General features: G+C 37.3%; 1 protein-coding gene across 8 annotated transcripts in view; it reads left to right on the top strand.

Annotated features, from left to right (window-relative positions):
* RUFY2 (RUN and FYVE domain containing 2) overlaps positions 1-22,395 on the top strand; it is a 29,994-nt gene that overhangs the window by 4,835 nt on the left and 2,764 nt on the right. For 4 of the 8 annotated variants that reach the window (XM_080597514.1, XM_080597510.1, XM_080597512.1 and 1 more), the window contains exons 2-16: positions 347-520; positions 952-1,069; positions 2,644-2,745; positions 3,937-4,060; positions 6,250-6,311; positions 6,888-6,953; positions 8,308-8,377; positions 9,583-9,684; positions 10,350-10,466; positions 11,084-11,251; positions 12,724-12,821; positions 16,773-16,892; positions 18,684-18,813; positions 19,436-19,530; positions 21,665-21,713. In XM_080597514.1, coding sequence (XP_080453640.1) covers positions 391-520; positions 952-1,069; positions 2,644-2,745; positions 3,937-4,060; positions 6,250-6,311; positions 6,888-6,953; positions 8,308-8,377; positions 9,583-9,684; positions 10,350-10,466; positions 11,084-11,251; positions 12,724-12,821; positions 16,773-16,892; positions 18,684-18,813; positions 19,436-19,530; positions 21,665-21,713 — 1,551 coding nt within the window. In that variant the 5' untranslated portion in view covers positions 347-390. Of the gene's footprint in view, positions 1-346; positions 521-951; positions 1,070-2,643; positions 2,746-3,936; positions 4,061-6,249; positions 6,312-6,887; positions 6,954-8,307; positions 8,378-9,582; positions 9,685-10,349; positions 10,467-11,083; positions 11,252-12,723; positions 12,822-13,682; positions 16,562-16,772; positions 16,893-18,683; positions 18,814-19,435; positions 19,531-21,664; positions 21,714-22,395 lie in introns of those variants that run through there. The other 4 variants (XM_080597515.1, XM_080597516.1, XM_080597511.1 and 1 more) reach the window with 3 other exon arrangements.

Genomic DNA, 22,395 nt, shown 5'->3' with positions numbered 1-22,395 from the left:
GGCACTGATTGCTGTTGTGCAGCTGAGTATTTCAGGACAGCAGTGATACCTGTGTTAATTTGCAGTTACTGATCGTTACTGGGAGGTACTGAGACAAGAAAGCAATGGAGAACTTACATTCCTGGCCTCATTTTTTCATTCACCTACTAAAACAATCTGTAAGGGCATTTGTTTTGGACTGTATGCTTTTCCATACTGTGGCTTATAGCTCTTGCTAAATTATTTCTTGGAATTTATCTAGTTTAAGATAAGCATTCCTTTGAACAAGGCAGCCAAGAACCATTTTAATATTTTGCATCTTTTCTAAAACTTGAACCATAACTTTTTGTTTTCTTTCTTGTCTTAGCTGTAAAAGACCCTACAGCTGTAGAAAGAGCAAATTTACTGAACATGGCTAAATTAAGTATCAAAGGACTCATTGAATCAGCTTTGAGCTTTGGCCGCACTCTGGATTCTGACTACCCTCCTTTGCAGCAGTTCTTTGTTGTCATGGAACACTGCCTGAAGCATGGCCTTAAAGGTGTGGTAATTATGCTAGGTGCATCTTTCACTTCCCAAACATGCAGTTTTTCTTCCTTTATTTCTTGAATGAGATGAAAACAAAGTGGTTTATGTTGCTTTAAGAAGAGAATGAAGTATGAATCGTCAACTGTTATAATCAATACTGTTATTAATACTTTACAACATATATTTCTACATCTGCCAACTTTTTGTTTTGTAAACCGTTTGTTGTAAGTGATCCAAGGATTCCACAACTGTATCTATGTATGTAGCTTATATTTCTAGCTAGTCATACTTTTTGTTACTATTTAGTTCTAGCATCAGCAATAATTCTATGTTCATGGCAAAGTAATTTGTGAGAGGGCTTTGGACACTGGTGAACTGACTAGCTGGTTTGAAGGAAGCCAGTCTAGTGTTTAAATGAACTCAGTTACATTTTTCTTCCCCTAGTAAGAAAATCCTTTCTAAGCTACAATAAAACCATCTGGGGTCCTCTGGAACTTGTGGAGAAATTATATCCAGAAGCTGAGGAAATAGCAGCAAGTGTCAGAGATTTGCCTGGCCTCAAGTAAGTTGTATTGGTAAAATATAACAAGAAGATACAAAATCTGATCAACAGATGTCTCATGATTTCATTTGGCACTAATCAAGCCTTTGAACACTAGCACACAATATTGGGGGAGAGCACAGGTGGTTCTTGGTAGCTACTTGAAAAATTTTACTGTAAAAAATGGGATTTTTGTGTTCTTTTCTCACAGGGATATTAGAAAAGTCTTCTAAGTGGTAGATAAAAACAGTACAAAAAGAAATGGGTTGTGTATTGCAGTCTGAAGTCTATAACTGCGAAGAACACATGCTTCTAGTCAGCAAAAGCTGTAGGTACCTACAAAAGTACCTACAAAAAAACAGAAGGTACCATACTGAAGAGGAATGTGTTGGGCCGTTCTTTGGATTTTTGTAGGAATATTCTCCAGTACAGCATCCTTCTCTGATGTGAATTTATGCTGTAGACTACAATCTCCTTCCATCTCTCTGCACTCCACTTTTGTGTTTAGCTTTATAATTGACCACATATTAAATTTTGAAAGGGTTTGGTTACATTGTCATTGGTTGTATGGCAGCATAAGAGTTATAATTTATAGCCATAGACCTCATATAAAGCAGATAGGTACATATATTATTATTTACTCTTGTATCAGGCTTGATGAAATAATACTCTTTGCTAAGTGTGTTGCACTTTCTATCTTGATATAGCATATAGGTGTGTGTTTGTGTGGTATTTTTTCTTTTTTTTGGGGGGGGGGAAAGGGTTGTTTTTATTCTGTTTTGGCTTGGTTTCCTTTTTTCGTTTTTATTTTTTCTTCCACATACGTGCTTATCACTTAGCATGCAAGCACTAGAAGAGAAGGATGTGAAGTTTCAGGTTTAATTTGTTAGATATTAATGTTTGCTAATTACATACATCTTCATTTTCTCTGAATTGTCTCTTCAAGATACCACAGAATTTGTAAAATGTATGAGCTCAAGTTAGAATTCACTATGTTTTGAGAACAGGATTGGGAAGGCAAACTTGCATGGCAAATTGTAGTGGACGTTCAGTAACTTTTCTCACAATTCCTCTAAAGTCTTTATAAGTGAGCTGGAGAAAGGAATCTGAATTGTTGCAGACATTTTACTTCAGCTAGAAACTGGACTTTCAAGGTCATTGTTTACGATCATCACTGTCAGGTTAGGAAGCAGGTATTTACAGGAAAAAGCACTGCTCTTAAAAATTCTTTCCATTTGGCTAGCCATGCGTTGTGTGAAAACAAAGTACAACGGTGTGTAGAAAGTTGCATGTTTTTACCCTCTTGAGCTAAACAGCTAATTTTACTGGCAGGCTCCTTTGCTTTTTCTACTGTTCTTTCCAGGGTCTGCTCACACACCTGGCTGAGTCAATGAAAAATTTTCTTGTACTATCCCAAAGCTTGGAGTCAAAGCCTAGAAATCATATCTGTACAGACTGTGTTGCTCAATCATTTAAAATAACCTTTCAGAAATCTCAGTTGCTCTACCAGTATACTGATAAGATAGTTAAGAAAATAAACTAATTGCTATATTGTTGATTTTGAATTGCTTGTTTTCTCCATCCCCTTTGTCCAGAACACCACTGGGCCGTGCCCGGGCCTGGTTACGGTTGGCACTAATGCAGAAGAAAATGGCTGACTATCTTCGCTGTTTAATCATTCAGAGAGATCTTCTCAGGTAAACAATTAAGCAAATTCTGTTTAGAATTTTTTTTATGGGTTTAATCTCCTGAAAAAAATACTGTCTTGTATTTACTACTTTTTAATGTATCTTTAACATAGAACAGCATAGTTTCTGGCCTGTGGGCTGATTTCTTCCAGTCCTTGGGGCAGAGGGGCCAGACGCTGTCCTCTCATCAAGAGAGGGCCAGCTGATGGATGAAGAGATGATATTTCTCCCCATCATGGTAGAGGGGCCTTCTGCAGTGTACCTGCTGTTCTTTCGTTGGTGAGGGTGGTGGGGAAGGGGTCCTATTGCGTTCCTCAGCCATCCAGAATATGGACTAGAAAATTCTGTACAGGTTAATTCACCCTTACCACATGCATGGTTTTCTACCAAGCAGCCATTCCGTGAAGGGCTATTGCCTTGAATTTGCTTTGCTTTCACAATTCTAAAACTGGCATTGCTCCCTTCTGTCATAAGGTCTGCTTTGTGGTGGGGTAGATGAAGCACAAAGGGAAAAAGGACTTACCATCTTATTTTCAAATCTATAACCTGTAAATATTTTGAAGAGCTGTTATTTCTCGTAGATGATGCTGGTGTGTGAGGATGACACTGTTGGTCAACAGTTGTGGACTTTTCCACTGAAAGAACAGTTTCTTTCATAAAGTCTAAAACTTTATTTAAAAAAATACAAGGAGGAGGAAGTAAATGTTGATATTCTGTGGCTTAGTGCAGTATTTTTCTTTTAAAAACCCTTTCATAATTTCAGCCCTTTCCATATTTCTTATACCCATTTACTCACTTGAAATTAAAGAAGCCAAGTAAGAGCGTCTTTATTAAAGTCCAGAGCTTTTTTTTCACTAGATAAATTTTCTATCAGAAGTGGCTCAAAGCAAGTGCACAGGAAAAAAGCCTTTTTTAAGGTAAGATAAGTCTTACCCCCATCTTGTGTACCATAATCTTGCAGCTTAGATTTCTGGAGCCAAGGGTAGTATCTATGTTTTTATTAGCCTCTGAGACAAATTGTGCACTTCCTGCTTTTAAATATTCATGAAGCCAAAATATGGGCAGACTTTTTTGTCGTTAAGAATGTTGGAGTAAGGTTAGAATAAGAGAAACAATTCAAATTTAGATGTCACTTACTGTTAATTTATTGCACCTACATATACTGAATGTACCAATTTAGACAATCTTTTTATTTAACAGTGAGTTTTATGAGTATCATGCGCTAATGATGGAGGAAGAAGGAGCAGTTATCGTTGGATTGTTAGTTGGGCTGAATGTAATAGACGCTAACCTGTGTGTGAAGGGCGAAGACCTAGATTCACAAGTAAGTCAATACAGGTAGAGTAACAAACATGCACTCTGGAAGATTTTGTGTACAATGAATTTCATTATTATAGAGCTGTGACTTGTTAGAAATCTTTCTAGATAGTTTAGGGTGTGATCCAGGTTCTGGATCAGTGGGGATGTTGCATTAACCTCAATATCGGTTGAATCAGACCTTTGCATGGTGATAATGATCAGAGTGCAAAGGTGAAGTTTTATGGCTTGGTGTCAAATGGATGCAGCAGTAGCAATGGCTGAGTTCTTCCCATTTTAATTGCATAAATCAGCTTCTTTCTTTGAGTATAGTTCCGCTTTCACATTATCCCATTCGATTCATTTATTGTTGTTCTGGAACACAATAGGAGGAATGTGACTTCAAAATAAGATAAAATGCTTCGTACAGTGTAATAAAAGACTTTACAAGAGTGCGACTGTTTTCAATCTGAAACAAGACTGGTATCAGTAGAGCAGCACTGCATGCTTTGCAAACTGTGTTGACTTTGAACTCTGAGCTTTTCCAAGAAAATCTTGATGAAATCTTTTTAAAGGCATACGCACAAGTATTTATAAGTATATGTAAGATGTGTTCAGCCCTGATTGTTTTTGTCCAGACTGTTTGTGGAAAAAATCATAATTAAGTGATTGTTACTGTATTTCAGCATATGTTTGATGAAAAGCAATTTTTATATTAAAGAAAAGCTGTAGCTAATTGGTTTTGTGTGCTCTTGAATCATAGAGTTAACTTGTCTTCAGCATTCCTGCCAGTTAATATCTAATGGTTTAGACACTGATAGTGACTAACAGAAGACACAACATTGAAAAGCATGTAATTCTAGAAACCTTATCAAAATGCTTTCCCCAGTACTGAGAATTACACGTGTGTATTATAAATTATAAAACAACTATTGCTAGCTGCACTTTTGTTATCTAGATCACTTGCTGGCTTTGTTCTATGAGGGGGGAGAAAACTTGATTTGAGAAGGTGATAGTGGCTGCTCTGGGGAGGTTCTACAGTAATTCTGTTTATGAAGAGCAGTGTGAATAAGACGTCTTCCTCAGAAAAGCCAAAAGCAGCAAGTTGTATTGAGCAGAAAGAGACTTCTGAAGGATTATGGGAGTCACATCCAGGAGGATGATTTTGGTATTTGAGAAGAATCCTCTTCAATGGAGAAATGTGTGTATGCACATACAGAGGATTAAAGCAAAGTACATTTTATAGAGATGGCATTTTGCCTTTTTGTAAAGGGAGAATATTTTACTTTAATAAGCAAAATACATTTAAATGAAAGCTTTTGGAAGAGGGACCTTTTCTAAAGGTGAGGAAAGAACAAATAGAAGACCGTGATAGGAAGTGTGCAGGAGACCACTGTACAAACCAAGGAAATGTTAGACTTAGCAAGTTATCTGTATTCAAAAGCTAAAGGGAGCTCAAGAAAGAAGCAGTGGATCAGAGAAGCGGAAATAATTTTATAAAGAGGCTGCCAGAGACCAGAAACAATTGGTTTTGGTAAAATAAATGGTTTAAGTTCGCTTGTAGGGGTTCATGAATAGAGTGGAAAGCAGAACTCAAGGTAATGTTATTCATGGTGTATATGATTGAATTACGATTGAACAGAAAGTATATGAATTGGATTCAGGTTTAGCAAGGTATAAAAATATGAATGGACAGTTGAGTGTGCACACGTGGGAGTCAGCAAGCATGGAGAGGTAGTGCTGTTTGGCAAGGAATTTTGAAAAGCTAAACATAGGAGAAACGACAGTTTTGGGAGTTGTGCTGCAAAAAGAAATGGCGTGAAATGCTATAGACAAATTAATCTTAAGTCTCGTCAATCAGTGATAGGGTTCAGTAGTGTCTGATAGTCTCCCAGAAAAAAATCTTGCTACGAACTCTTGGCAAAGCTCCATCAGATGTAAGAAATCATCTTTTCTGAACTTGACTGAAGGGTGTTTGTTTCACGATGTGTTGTTTATTTTGTTTCAAAGGTAACATCGTTTTTAACAAACACATGAGACTAGGCTTTTGTTTTGTTCTGTTCAAAATATTACTGTTCAATTTTTTGAGCTTCACTTAAACACACTGAAACTTTGGACGTTGATGTAGCTGAGGTTTTAATAAATGGAGACAAGACCATGAATGACAACAGCAGTTACTTGCATGATATGAAACTGCATACGTTTGCTTTCCCTTAGGTTGGGGTGATCGATTTCTCCATGTATTTAAAGAGTGATGACGACATTGGGGGAAAGGAGAGGTATGTCCTCACACCAAATGCCTCAGTTTTTGCATATCAACAAATGTTTTCTTGATTGGTGCCCTGTTCTTTGTAGAAACACAGCTCCCTGAAGATGAAATTTTCTGATCTCACAGTCTTGACAAGGATGGCACGCTACTTTGGTCTGTGTTACTAGTTGGCTGTCAGAATATTTGCACCATGTAGCCAGCCTAAGCAACATCACCTGCTGCATTTACCTGATGAACAGTATTGAAGGGTTGCAAGGTGCCAGTGTTAAAGAACCTGCTAAGCTTTTAGCCCTCAGCTTGTGATTTAGTCAGTATATCAAAGAACCAGAGATATGGCAGAGTAAATAAACATCCTTTTTCTTTTGAGACTGTATATATTTTTACATTCCATGTATAGAAATTGTTTGCAGTTAAAGCATTGGGTCTTTTGTCTCTCACTGTTGTCACAACATATAAGTTACTGACTTCATGACTGTGAGACAAAGTTGCTTCATTTTATTTTTTTAAGCACACAATGTGGACATTTGCATATGATAATTCATTACAGCATTTTGATACAGCTCACTTTATTATGTTCTTGCTTTAGAAATGTTCAGATTGCTGCAATTTTGGACCAAAAGAATTATGTTGAAGAACTAAACAGACAACTGAAGTAAGTATTGTTTTGAAGTATGCATGTCAGTCCAGGCTTAAAGGTAAAACACCTCTATTTCCATTTCTAGCACAGCTCTGGGAGAGAGAACCTCAGGGAAATGGGTGAAAATTCTTCATGCTTAAACTGGGGATGCAGTGAAGTCGGAAAGGAGTCTACATTTTCTGGAGAGATTGAGGGGAGGAAATCTTAATTTTCATGCTTTTGTTTTTGATAAACATAACCTTTAGAGAAATGAAAATCATGAGGGCAAAACTGATCAAGGTACTTGGGGTTCATAACATCATAGGGTTCATAGCATCATAGGATTTATCTGGATACACAGTCGGAAGTACAATTTTAAGTGCAATCTGTTTTAATAATAATTTTTGAAAAATTTTACTGTTCTGGATGAGTCCACATGGTTTTGTTTCTTACCTTTCATAATATAGTTTGCAGTTTTAATAACTAGGACCAAAACTGAATAGATTCATTGCTGTTGGAAACTATTGTATAGGTCATGGTTCTTGTAGAACCAAAGTTTGCAGGAAAGCAGACTTAGCTGCTAATATCTCATGGTGCTTGAAGAAACTCAGTGCTGTGAGGTGCTTTTTGCTTTCCCATTTCCCCTTAGATTGTAAAATACATTGATGTCTTCTACCTTGCCATTCTTAATGAATTGGTGGCTTCTAAGGACACCATACTAGAAATAGGTGGAAAAGTAAATAGTTTTACAGAATAGAGATTTTTTCAGTGCATAAAGGGCAGCCTAAAAACGTGCTTACAGCAGAAATGGGCAGCTGGGTAATGGCAAGGTGCTGGTCAAAGGGTGTAGTTGGATTTTTAAAAATAAAAACCAGACAAACAGAAAGGAATAAAATTCTGATGCGTCTTGTTAGTGAAGTCAATAAGCAGCAAGAAAGAGGGAGCCTGAGGATAATATCTCAAAAAATGCAGGGAAGCCAATGATTTTATACAAATAAATGAATTTTGGAGGAAGAGAATTTAGAGAATGGTTTTCATTACATGGGACTGGGGGAAAGCAAGATGATGATTACAAATCGCCTTTTAAGGGAACTTGTTAAACATTTGGATATGATATAACCTGTAAGGATAAAGGAAAGGGAGGAATGTAAAATCACATCCAAAAATGAGTTTAAGTGACAAGGATGACGTTGGGAGTTGGGAAGCAGTATATAAACATTCAACAAAGGAGACTAATGTTCTTATATTTAGGAAAACCTCAAATAATGGGAGAAGACCTTGTAGCACTTGTTAATGGTTAATCACTCTACCTTGCTTTAAAGCTTTCGAGCTTGGTTGAATGAGTTTGTATGTAATTTTGAATAATGCTTTCTTTCTTTTTCTCTCTCAGTAGCACAGTTAGCAGTCTACATGCAAGAGTTGATTCATTAGAGAAATCAAATACTAAACTGATTGAAGAGGTATTATTTTTTAGTAATACATAATACAAATTATTTGCACTCACTATATTTATCAATATATTTAACTTCTTTTAGTCTACATCAGTTCTTTATAATACGTTCAGATGCTTTTAATTTGGCTTGTAGAAAAGGTGTAGTAGCTGCGGGGATTTACAGTCAGCTTGCTTCAGTAGCATGCAGCATCAGTAAAGGAGTTCTATGGAACATCAAAATTTCCCGCTTCGGACAAAAACAGAAAAGAAGCCTTTCTTAATGCCAGCTGTCAGGACAATTTTGTGCTGGTGACTAGTCCATAATGGATGACACCAGTTGCTACATAGAGACAGGGAGTAGTTCAGCGAGCAATTTCTGTTACTGTTCTCAGCTTTAGCCGAATGTTTCTTTCTTGCTTATTCACCATATGCTTATATACAGGTTTTTGGTCTGCCTAGCTCTGGTTTTGTATTTATATCTTATATTTTCAGTTACTTCTGTTGCTTTGCTAGATTCCAATATATGTTGCTTTTTAAGAGAGAGCACAATTATTTTTTAACCCAAACTGATTGAAAAATAGTTAATAGAGTAGAAAATTTAAATGTCCAAATTCAGTGACTGAAGAGATAGCTAGCTTGCTGTGGGTATTGATGTATCCACAGAGAGGAAAACACTTTTTCTGAGTGCTAATTCTCAGTTTTCTGGTTCCTTTGCAAACCTTCACTTCAAGGTGTCCACCTGTTTTGATCAGCTGGTTTATATTTCTGTCATGGAGGTATATAGTATAGGGCCCAGTTGTAATGTTTTCCTCTTTTGTGTGTGTGTTCTCACCACGTGGGAGAACTTTTCTTATGTAAATTACTCCATATGATATATTAAGGTGAGCAAAAGAGTCAAATTGGATATATTTGAATGCAAATAGAAAGAAAAATGCAGGTTGAGAAAAGGGGACTTGAGGGTCTCTGCGTCATAACGAAGCAATGGAAAGAAAGCATGTTCTTCTTTACCAGACATGAAATAATGAAGTATCTTGGATACATATGGTGTTGTGTAATAAAAGGGACACATTACTAAATAAGAGACCTTTATGTTTTCTTTAGGAATCCTTTATTTCATAGACTGCAAGAGTAGGGCAGAGAATGTCTAGGTCTTGCATTCATCAGAACATTTATTTGTTGTTTTTTTTACTCACAAACATGGTCACTCTATTTTTTCCTTTTTTTTTTTTTCAGTTAGCAATAGCCAAAAACAATATAATTAAACTTCAGGAAGAAAACCATCAATTAAGGAGTGAAAATACTCTGATTTTAATGAAAACACAGCATCATCTAGAGGTACGTCATAGCGTGGTTCATTGTCATTCGACTGTGTTTACATTGCAACTTGAAGTAAGCAGTACCTGGCCAAACTTAAAACAGCTCTTTTAGGGAAAGAATCTATTAGATCTTGGAAGCTTTATTATGGCAAAAATATGTTGAAATTATAGGTCACTAGGTTGTTTTATAAATGTTTTTTCTTTTTTTCTTTAAACTGTAAGCTACCCCTTAAGGGCATTTAGTACTGTTATCTGAAAATCTTGCCAAGGTAGTGTGTGTTTTAGTTGGTGAACAGTCTATTCTGATCTGTCTCATTATAAGAATGTTACATCATTTGGAATACTTGTGTATACAATTGCTAAATGTTTTTTAAGCTGTAATTTGTAACTCCTTACATAACTTCCTACACAGGATAATAAGTACACTTCATTTACAGGAAAACAAGTAAAAGCACAGATTAGACAGATATTTGGATTGTTCAGTGTTGAAACAGTGATGTTTCGGAATGATGTTCTGAAGGAGTACTGTACTGGAGTACAGCTTAGTTTGCTCATTTACTCAGTTCTCGTAAAAGTGATGACCACGTAGCAGAAACAAGCTGCTTTCCTGTTCCTACTGTGCTTGGGGATTATGCTGTTAATTGCTAAACTTGTAATGAAAAAAGATTCTGCATATCTTTGTAGGTAACTAAAGTGGATGTTGAAGCAGAACTTCAGACATACAAACACTCCAGGCAGGGTTTAGATGAAATGTACAATGAAGCACGTAGACAGCTTCGAGAAGAATCACAGCTTCGACAAGTGAGTACACTTTTCTAGGAGTACACAGCATTTCTAGAAGAGATTATACTTGAGAAGAGTCTGAAATTATTTCTAGTTTTGCTTTTGCTCAGGTTAAACACTGACTTTAATCGAGTGTTGTTTCTCTAACTGCATGTAATAAAAAGGTTTTCTAAAAGAGCAATTTGTACATTAGCAGTTCTGTAACAATGTTGCTGAAGCATAGTAAAGAAAATACAAGTTCTTTGAAAAAAATTTAGATAAATTGTTAGTAGTACTGTATGCTTTGTGTATGCATGCTAGGTATTTCTTGCAAAACTAGAAATTCTGTAGTTCTATTTTTGTAATTAATACTTAGTCAACTCTATAAGAAATAATGCTTCCAGTATTGAAATGAGTTGTCTTCTCTAAGCTTTTTAAAGCATAAGGCACTAAGCACGTGACTGTAATGTTTAGGTAGTGGGTCAGCAAAACTCAGCAAAGTTACAGAGGGGCAGAATCTCTGACGTGGTGAAATATAGTACTGCATCTCTGTTAGAGTTAGCTTCGTACTTTTTCAAAACGTAGATAAAACGTTGCATAATTGTTTAAAGGTTCTGTGTGGCATTGTGTTGGTGTGATTTTCGTGTGATTTGTAGGATATGGAGAATGAGCTAGTAGTTCAAGTTAGCATGAAACATGAGATAGAACTTGCCATGAAGTTACTGGAGAAGGACATCCATGAGAAGCAGGATACACTCATAGGCCTTCGACAGCAGCTTGATGAAGTTAAAGCGATTAACATGGAAATGTACCAAAAGCTGCAGGTAAAGTCTGCTCTCTGGTGAAATGATTTTGACAGAAGTAAGAAAGATATATTACCATTTTCTTTAGATACTGCTATTTCCTTAATTTTTAGTTTCTTTCCACTGTATAGGTCAGCGTGCTTTTATAGAATGTTACCGATGCAAACATGATTTCACACAAAGTGAAGTTTAAGGAAGTCACTTAATTTTATTGGGATTATAGAATAATGGAGCATGAGAATAGGAGCATGAGAATAAGAGCATGGCCTTGTAACATCTTATGTGAAATATCTAGCGGTATTCATGCTTCTTGGCCTGTGCTGTATAAAAACCAAGAGAACTATAAAAGGTACAGGCACATGGTGAGGAGTTAGAGGAAATGAGATGTGAGCATTCAAAGTTGGGCATGGCATTTGAAAAGAAGGTTCATTGGAGAAAGCTAATTACAGCTTTTTTAAATCTGTTAACAAATAAAGAAAATCTGTAACAGTGCAATGCTAAAAAAAAAAGTCTTTGTGAGAATACGGATCTCAGAGACCCAAAATACATTTAACAAAACACCAGGGAAGTTTAGTATTAAATTATTTGTGCACTAAGTAAGTTTTATTTATGGAAGGAATTATCAAAAACAGCACAAGAAACCAGTCAGATCTGACAGAATGAGGGGAAAAAAATAGTGTGCTGCTGAGAGTTAAGTGAGATGAAGGACAAAGGATTCTACTCTTCTGCTTGCAACTGTCAGGAAACTGGACCAGAAAATGAGAAATATAAACAGAGCTAGGAAGAAAAATAAGAAGGGAATGTTATTCATTATGTTAGGATTTGTAGGTTTTTGTTTTTCTTTTAGAGATGTACTTCTGGGGACCGTAACACAAATTTCACTTAATGACGTTCAGACCCACTTTCTGGACAATGAAATGAGTCAAGCAGTTTAATCATGCTGAATTTCCTGTTCAGGGGCCAGTTTATAGTGTTGATCTGTATAGCAAGGATAATGTTCTCCCTTGCATTTAGATCTTCAAGCTGAGATTGTGATAGCTGTGCAAGCAATCAAAATTGTAAAATGTGCTAGTAAAATTCGCCAAGTATTTTTAGGCACATATGGTAAAGTCTGATAGTGTGAGAACTTTAGTGATTTCCAGGCCGAAGCATCTTAGTTCTTGACTGGTTAGGACCTAGTGAGCTACTGAAAAATACGGTCAATGAATTTAAGTTGACTTGCAAAATGATGAACTAAGAAAGGAAACCAAATAAAAAATACATACTTTCTAAATAGCATCTACAATTGTAAAGTACAAAACTACATGTTTTTAGGCATGAAATTTTGTCTAAGTACTTTGTCAAGTACATTTTTTAGATGGGAATGTTTAAAAAGAATCCAAATATGAAGTCATTCTAACATTTATTCCCTTCAGATGTTGAAGAGAAAAACTCCATGGGGTAACAGTGTGCAATACATACCTACTTCAGTTTTACCCTTTTTTATAACACAGGTCTCTGAAGATGCTATGAAAGAAAAGAATGAAATAATTGGTCGCTTAGAGGATAAGACCAATCAAATTAATGCAACTATGAAACAACTAGAACAAAGGTACAGGTCTATCTTTATTTTTCTTCATTCATTTCTCCATCCCCTTACATTTACTTCATTCTCACGCAGTTGCCACTGAAACGTAACTTTCAACTAGAAAATTGAAGACAGTTTCTGAAACTCTAACTACTGCTTTACTGTTTGTTTGTTTTTTCTTTTTAACAAATACACTTATTTAAAATACAAACTTAATCTTTCATTTTTCTTCGTCCACTATCTTTCTTCTGGTCCTATGTTTTTGTGCTGACACCAAAAGCTGTTCTTTCAGCTGTTTCAAAATTTGGATTCATATTACCCTTTTTCCCCCCCCAAATGAATGAAATGCAATAGAAAGCAAAGCATTAATATTGCTTATACTTAAGCGTGGGCTTAATATAAACATTTAATGCCTTCATGGATCACTGCTGAATTTGCTGAAGCTCTTAAAATTATTGTCAGTTGCTTTAGAACTACCATTATTCTAGCCATGTAATGAGTGTTTTCACTGAAAGCTTGAAAAGTGAAAGACTAAAATTCCAGTGTACAAACCTCCGTTATGGTTAGATTGCATGTGTAACATAACATTAAAATGTGATGCATATGTTTAATTTAATGGCCTATATGCAACATTGGTCTTTTTAATTGTAGAATATAACACATCCATAAACATTGTCATGTTGGTGTTTGACATGTCTTTTTTTCATTTAAATCTGATTATAAAAAACATGGTTATGTATTTTAAAAATTAGTGACATGAATATTCTTTTATTGACATCCTTTTTCCTCTTTTTTCTTTTCCTTTTTATCCTTTATCCCAATTTTTGTTTTTACTGTTTTGCTGCCTTCATCTGTCTTTGATTTTTGTCCACTGCATTCATGAAGTGACAAAGATCTGTTAACTCAAACTAGGACTATTGCAATGTCATTCGTCAAATGTGCCAGCCATGAAGCTCAGCACCAGTATAAACTTGTCAAAGATATATCATTCTGAAAGCTCCTCCTGATCTGTTGTGTTTAAATAATTACTGATAAAATACAACTTAAGCATTGTAAAATAACAATTTTACATATAAAGTGGTATTAGAAATCCTGCACTATAACTGATCATAGCTGGGTTCTGTTTTGTTTTCTGAAAGAACATCATCTCTGATCTCACTTTGCCCCTCTTTGAAAAAAAAAGAGAGAGAAAATAAATTATTGCACTATTATTAAGCAAATGTAAGCTAGTTTTCTAATGCTATTTAATCACTTCTTAATTGTGAAAGTTTATTTTAAAAGGTTAGCTATCTTCATTTTGACTGTACGTATTTATGACATTTGTTGCTAATCTAGCCATTTTTCCTGTTGTTTGCAGTACTAAAAGATTTAAAAAGTAGCCCTTCTGACTAATATTTCCCTTCTCCCCTGCTTATTTCTTTCACTTTTAGGCTGTATTTATCCCAAAAGCATGCTCTCTGATGGTTTTTTTTTGTTTGTAATTAGCACTGTTTTCTTGAACAGCACGAGCAGGAGATTTGGGGAAGGGGGGTGAGTGCTGTTTCAGAATAGTATGTTTAAAAAAGGGGGGACGTGTAAAAATATATGTTGAGTACGTACAGTTGACGAATTTGAGGGTTTGGGGATAAAACAGCTAAAGCACAATTCCATTCTGCTGATGTGACGAAGGGTAAAGCATTTTCCCAGAGGTACATTGTGTTTGGAGCCTGGACTTAGGCAGGGTTCCAGAAAGGGAGGGCAGCCTGCTCCAGCACATTTTGTAGCTGTAGCTCCTGCCGAGGATAGCTACAGTGGAAGCTGTAGCAGTAGATAGGATTTACATTTCAGGTGCAGATCCTGAACTTGTCTAACTTGTTTTTAAGCTGAGTTTCTTTCAGGTCGTTGTAATCCTAACCTGTGGCTTTGCCCAGCCCCTTTTCCCTCTCTCCACCCGTCACTAGGCAGTCTTTACAAATCATATCTCTGCTTTGAGTTGCTGCTTGCCTGCACTGCTGAAATAAGGGAGTTTTAGCTGCTGACTGCCCTTCGTGCTCTTCTCGCTGTTTCCCCTGAAGTGTGGAAGGGGAGTTGACTGGGAAAAGAATCAGCAGGAGGGAATGTGTTTGCAGAAGTGGGGGCAAGACACCATAATTCAAGAAGGATTTCTTACTTTGTGATTATATATCTTATTCCTTGGTTTGGAACCAGCAAGAGCCTTTAAAGTGAGCTGGCTACTAAAAAACAAAAAAAAATAATAAAATCTTCCATCCTGGAAGAAAATCCAAAACAGAAACAATGAAGAAACCCAAAACAGAAACAATGAAGAAACAAGGTAGACCATAGCAGAAATGGGAGCATTAACGATCTCATAGTCAATTAATGTGAACAAGTATCTGCCTCAGTATCATCTGAATCTCAAATCCTGCTGTGAACTCAGTCAAACTCAGCATTTGTCTGAATGACAGCTGTGCTGTTGGCCTTGGTGCTAGTCTAGAGGATGGTGCTGTAGCCTGGGTTGGCTAGCATGTTTCTTGGGTTACAAGCTGCCTTTCTACCTTGGCTGTGGAAACTGCATGGCAGTTTAATTGGTAATTTAGAGAGGGTTTTAACTTGCCATGTCTTTTCCTGTCTTGTGTAACTTGATTCAGTCTTTTGCCCAGTAAATTGACCCTGCTTTTTCCAAGTATTCTCTGTTCCACGCATCTGCTTTGGCCCCTTTGTGCACTACCTCTGCAAATGTGACAGGGAACACACTTACAACAACTGGTATAGTTGAGTGAGATAGTACATACTTCAGAAAGTATTTTAGTTCCAGTCTTTTATCACTTGTTTACTGGTAGCTTTTGGAAATTCCCACTGGTGCAACTTCATGCACAAATGTAGACGTATTGCTGACTTAATTTCTTTTTAACTGGGAGATGAGAGTTACTCTTCATTCAGCTAGGGAATTGTCAAATCAAGCACAGCAAGAGAGTTATCACAGATTTCTCCCACCTCTTAGCTGAGCTGGCACTTGAAACATGTTTGTTAAACCAGACACAGCGGGTGGGGGCATTCAGTGGTATTTTACAGGCCTTTTTACTCTCCTGCCTTTTCATCAAGACAGGTGTAGCCACAATAGCACAAGTTCCATCTCGACACCTTTATTTTTGTTACATTACATCCATCTTTTTTTTGGACTTGCAGAGGTGGTCAAGCAGAGAGGAACCACAAGGAGCTAATGGATTCCAAGGGGAGCTGTAGCTGAAGTAGAAACAAACCCCTAGAATTCAGAAAGGAAAGATTAAATTCAAAAGAACAACAATCCCTCCCTTCATGATTAATCAGTTTTATTTATTTTGTCTGTAGTATGGAGCTATTTAAACCACTGTAAGAATGTATTATTTTTAATACAGATTATTTAAGTTAATTACTAATGTGATGTAGTTGAGATCATTCTCTAAATGTAGTAGGACCTGTCAGGGTGTGTCTCGTATTAGGCTAGTTAAGTGTTTTGCTGTCTGATTGCAATGCTCTGTATTCAGCCTTATGCTTGAATTGTTTTAAGCTGCTTTTGCACAACACATGTTCTGCCCTCTCTTAATGGGTGATTAGTACAAGCCAAGTACTTTTACAGGGTTTATTTTAAAAAAGATGAGAAAAAAGGAAAAAAAAAGCTTCTAAAAATAACACAGGAACATATACTAGAGAAAAAAAAACATAAAGGTATATGCTTCAATTCTAAAATGTATCATCATGCTTTGTCATCTGTTATTGATGAGCATAAAATAAAAAAAAATGATTACTTACAGTGATCACTCTCTTACTGTATGAAAAACAGGAGCTAGTTCTCTAGGCATTGTATGGATTTCTCGTTTGAGTTTGTGAGTTTCCCCCAAGCTTTGTTTTTATTTAGAGATGTTTCTATTTCCCCATTTTTCTTTTATTTGTCTTCTTCACCCTCTACACCCTAGTTCTAGCTTCAGTTTTACCCAAAGTTGATTTGAATTACACCAGATTGCAGCAAGCAGAGAAGGCTCAAGTGGAGGCTGAGAATGAGGATGAGAAACTTAAACAGGAATATGTGAATAAATCTGAAAGTCTACAGAAAGAATTCTCCCAGAAGGAGAAACAGCTGTAAGTATATCTGTCCTGTTTGGAAAAGTATATAGCCATAAACCTTCTGCAGTGCAGCATGTCTCCTGTGTTAATGCAGGCTGGTGGTTGATAAATGGTTTTGAACAGAATGTAAATACTAAAGATGGTAATGTTAGGTACTGGCAAGGTGACAGAAAATACTCCATTCCAGGGAAGTCAGGCTACCTTTGGGCACCTCTGAAATGGCGTGCAGCTCAAAAGGAGGAGAAAGAACAGAAGTATTTTTTGGCTAAAGGTGCCGGCATAATTCGTTAGGAAATTATCATAAGCAGGGGAAAACACACAGTGTAGTAGAAGTAATCCACACTTTTAACAAACCCCACAAGTATGTAATAGTGTAAACTTAAACAGAAATGGCATAATAGTACAATTGATCAGGCTTATGAATAAGGTAAAAGCCTTTAAAATGGATTAATTTACCACTCTGCATGAGAAGAAACCCACAGGAATCAAAAATACTAAAATGCAACATAAAGGCCAACCCTCTACCCTTTCTCCTGTTAAATTTTTCAGTGCTAATCTAAATAAATATCTAACGTAAAAGGTCCCTGTAGGGGCAGGTGTTTTCTCTGTTGGAAAATAACAAGTAAACTATTTAAGATAGTTGCAGATTTGTGACACGAGGATTGGAGCTTAAATATTAGTGAATTCCAATCTGATTACCAGCCCACCCTGCCTCTCGTACAACTCTGAATGTTAATAAACTTGTTTAACTGTCATGACAAATGTTCACTTTACTACCACAGTCATCTTTGCAGATTTTGGGCAAAAGAACATTTCAGACCCCAACCTTAGAATTCTGCAATTCTGAAACCTCAAGGTCATGCTCACTTCTGATCTTTTCCAACCAGATGCTGAGGTAGTGTCCCAAATGTAAGTCTTTCCTTTAAAAATGATTTTGGTTTTAAAACAGGGAAATTAATGTGGATACAGGTTTTCCATCAAAAAACCTTGCATGACTACTCTCAGGTTTTTTTTCCTCTTCTGGTGTGTTGGCAAGATTTAGATGTAGAAGGTTGGGCAGTGTGCTTCTGTCCTTTGTTTTCTGTGACATTCTAATCACCAACTCTTCCACAAAACTGATAACAAAACTCCAGCTAGAGTGGATCTTCCATCAGATTAACCCCAGTGCCAATAACTGGCCTCCTATTAAACTAATAGGATTTAGATCCCTCTTTATGTTGAACCTCAGCCATGTAGGAAGCTCAGTTAAAATAGCACTTTAAAGTCCTTCCTTCTTTAGTCTTAATTCAGTTCAAATCTCCATAAACCTTATTCTAAACAAGAAGATTAACACCTGAAGATACAATATTAAATAACTTCTGTGAGCACACTTCTGTGAGCACCAGAGATGTATGTAAACATTCTCTGTATCACCAATGGCAGTGTGGTTTGTTTATTTTAGAAACAAGGTACGTAAAGTTAAGGGAGGGCATTCCCTTATGCATGTCTTAATAAATGCCTTAGAAGGTTGTGGTTAATCTTCTCTTGCTCATTTATTGGACAGCTCTTCAAAACAATGCCATAGTCTTGATCCTTTTAAATGCATTTCTTTTTAAAAACACTTTCTAAGTGACAGTGTTTTGTTTATTATGAGGTCTAAAATGTTTTGATAGTGCCGCACTATTTCTGTTTTAAAAAACATATCAGCTGTTTATTATGGTAATAAGATATTGCACCCAGAAATAAACTCATTTTTGTTTTATAAGTGATACTGTTGTGCTCAGTGATTGTTTTCTTCTGTTTGTTTGTTTGGTTTGCATATTCTAGGCTTCAACTGGAAACTGATTTGAAGATAGAAAAGGAGTGGCGGCAAACCCTAGAGGATGATCTTCAAAAGGAAAAAGAAACTATATCTCATCTACGAATAGAAACTCAAGAAATAGTTAACCTTAAAAAAGTAAATTCTGCAATATAACTTCAGTAGTAATTTAGAAACTGACTGCAAAGTTAATTATGAATTTAGGCATGGTATTTCTAAGGATTTCTGCAAGTAGATAGGAGAGATTAGACTAATATATTCTCACAGATTGATTAAGAAAAAAATTGGAAACATTGGTTTTCTTTTTACTCCCCATTTATTCTTCAGATCAGAACCCCCTCCTTTGAATAAGGAAAAATGAAATTCTCATTTTCCTTTCTTAGTTTTATTGAACACTGTCTTCTTATGATACGCCAGAAAGTGCTTTAGGTTCTCTCTGACTTGGTACATGGCTATATAGTGTTGTTGATCTCTGCAATAAATTGTATTTATTTCCTGGAGAGGACTGAAGAAGCAAAAATGCTTCAACTCTTAGGGTCTAAGAATTTAATCTTGAATTGTTGCTGTTTGAATTGGACTTAGAAATCTTTATAGAGAGCATATCATGAGCTGATATGAATCATCAATTCATTTACTTTTCTCAGTAAGATCAGCTTGGGTTAGGAGCAGTTTTCTAGCCATTAGGCACATACATCTATATTTGCTAGGCTTTAGGCATATACATCTATATTGTGTGAATATTTTTTTTTCTTTTTTTAAGGAGTTCCTTAAACTTCAGGAGAAAAACAGGCAACTGAAAAGGATATGTCAAGACCAAGAAGCTGCTCTCCAAGAACTGGCATCCAAGCTGAGCGAGTAATTTAATTATTCATGATGATTTCATTTGTCATGTTAACTTGGATAAAGAAAAATAATAGGATGGTGGTCATGTGAAGTTCAATGTATAAGACAAGATTACCTAACCAGTTATCAGGAAGAAATAATGTCCAGTTAGTTGAAGTCTGTTTATTTTTGACTTGTGGTCTAACTGTGACCTCATATGCAATTGTGCACAGTGCTCTCATAAGGAAAATCCTAGGTAAAAAGGGTATGGGGAGTAGGAGGAGTTTTTCATTGAAAGTGGCTGACAAGTTTGCATATCTTATCTTTCCTAAAGAAGAACCCAAGCAGAATCACAGAATCCCCCAGGTTGGAAGAGACCTCCAAGATCACCTAGTCCAACCTCTGCCCTAACACTAACAAGTCCTCCACTAAACCAGATCACTAAGCTCTACATCTAAACGTCTGTTAAAGACCTCCAGGGATGGTGACTCCACCACTTCCCTGGGCAGCCCATTCCAATGCCTAACAACCCTTTCAGTAAAGAAGTTCTTCCTAATATCCAACTCAAACCTCCTCTGGCGCAACTTTAGCCCATTCCCCCCCCAAAAAGAAGCTCCCACACAACCCCTGAGAATCAGCAAGAGCTGTTTATTGCCAGGACATCTTGCAGGCAAGCCTGCGGGATGTCCGTGGTGTTTGGTGGCTCCGAGCTAATGCTTGCGATGGAGCCTGAGCAACGGGGCAACTGAGTAGGGGGCTCGCCGGGCACTCCTGCGATGCTGTTGGTGCTCAGTGGTGCTGCCTGTATGTGTCTGTGGGCTGGGCGCCAGAGGTCCCTTGGGCACTGGTGTCTCTTGTGCCGCTGGCGCTATCCCTCCGCCCACGACACATCTCCTTCTGCTCAGGTGCATTCCTTCTTGGTGCTTCACCGGACTGCATCGCTGTCCTCGCACACCAAGGAGGCCTGCTGCTCGCCTTGCTCTTGTAGTCTTCCTCCTGCCGCACAAGCTGGCAGTCAGAGGGCCTAGATGCTCAGCGAATGCTGGGCCAGCTGCAGGGGGCCTGTTTTATAGGGCCCGCAGCAAAGGCGGGGCAGTGGTGGCCACTGTGACCTCAGCAAGCCTCTGCGATGGAGTGGCCCACGCGTGGCCAAAGGCGGCTGTGTTGGGAGCGGCCTGGAAGATGCCCTCACGTGGACAAGGAGGAGGGGTGGGGGGCTGAGGGCCCCTTTTCTGGGACTAGCTTCCCTGGGCCATTTGGCTTGCCAGAGAGAAAGGCTGCCCCTCGGCCACAGGGACTGCCCTGCACCTCCCATCCTGTGCCCTGGGTTTATTTTTAACACTGCTTTTTAGGCAATTTCATTCTATTCTTTACGGAAAAGAACAGAAGCAAGGTGCAACTGCAGCCCTAATTCCCATGTGTGCTTTGTGCTCCGAGTGAAGAACTTCTTCCTCATGTCACATCTAAAAGCTCTGGCCTTAACAAGATAGTGCTCACCTTTTTTATGAGGTTGCATGCTCATAGATTCCTTTATTTGAAGAGATGAAGGTTCTCTGTATGACAATTGTAGAGCATTGTTTATTGCAACATCTTCAGAGTATGTAAAAGATGAACTTATCAGAACCCCTTCAGACTACAATGAGCAATAAGCTCTGAGCACAGTTGTTATCCTCCTCCAGTGTTGTTAAAGTTTCATTTAATGATGTGTCTTCTGAATTGTTTTGCCATGACTAGTGTGGGTTTTCGTGCCCTGTGTAAAAACTTATTGTGTATATTGTAGTTTAGACAATTCTGAGTGGGTTGGCACTGGATTGCTGGGGGAAGGTTGGTTTTCCCAGCATGACAGTCCAGAAATTTGAATTCCTGTTTCATACCAATGCCATGTGCTAGCTTTAGGTATTTGCCCAGAGCTACACTGGTACAAATTTCTTTTATCCATATAATCCCAAACATATCTGCAGCCATTCAAAGGATTCTGAGCTCTTTGGAGAGAGCTTGTTGTCTTTGTGTAGTACTTAGGACAGCATCTCCTAGATGCTGCTGTAATATGAAATATTAAGTAGAAGTTCAGAGTACTCTGCTTAAAAGTTGTTAAATACCTACACCTTTTAAAGTTGTTGGGAAGTAACTGACAAAAGTTTGAAATAGCAATATCTTTACTTTTTAGATCAAAGCTGAAAATAGAAGATATAAAGGAAGCCAACAAAGCATTGCAGGTTGGTAGGATTTGGAGGAAAGATACTTTTTTCCCACTGTCCCCATTGAACTGTTTTGCAAGCATGAGAAGGCTCCTCTCCAGCAGCAGCTCTACAGAAGACACTCATTGTATGATATCCTCCACTGGGACAGAAGCACAGATTCTCTGTAGCCTTAGGGAAAGAAAATATTCAGTTGTTTCTGATTTTTATTGTTTGACATAAAAGTATGCATTTTGACACTTCTTGCAATAGTACACCCTTTTTATCGTACAGTGTATCTGGGAAAAAATATGTAGCCAACTGAGCTTAAATTATGTGCTACTTGTCAGCAATCACTAAATACTTGATCATCCAAAAGCCACTAAAAATATGATTTGTAACATTGAATGATTGGTAACTTCCTTAAAACTTGCTCAGGGAGCGCTTGAGAGCAGCGGTTGTGTTTACACACACTGGATCACGTGGTGTGTGACCTTAGGTATTCTTTCAGTCCAGGTAAAGGTGTGCGAAGTGGTTTTGCCAAACACACTACTGTTTTTATGAATTGGTTTAGACAGAAGGAAATGAACAGCTCTTGATACTGTTTTTTTTTTGTTTTTTTTTTTTTGCTCCCCAGCATCTTGAGGACTGTTCCTCTGTGATAGACAAGGAAATAGGCTTCAGCTTTGAGACTTGGATAGCTTTCTGCTTTTCCCATCTC

Source organism: Anser brachyrhynchus, assembly GCF_964034855.1.
Source record: "Anser brachyrhynchus genome assembly, chromosome: 6".
Taxonomy (NCBI): Eukaryota; Metazoa; Chordata; class Aves; order Anseriformes; family Anatidae; genus Anser; species Anser brachyrhynchus.
Note: the sequence above shows the minus strand (reverse complement) of the source record. Positions and strands in the feature narration are given on the sequence as shown.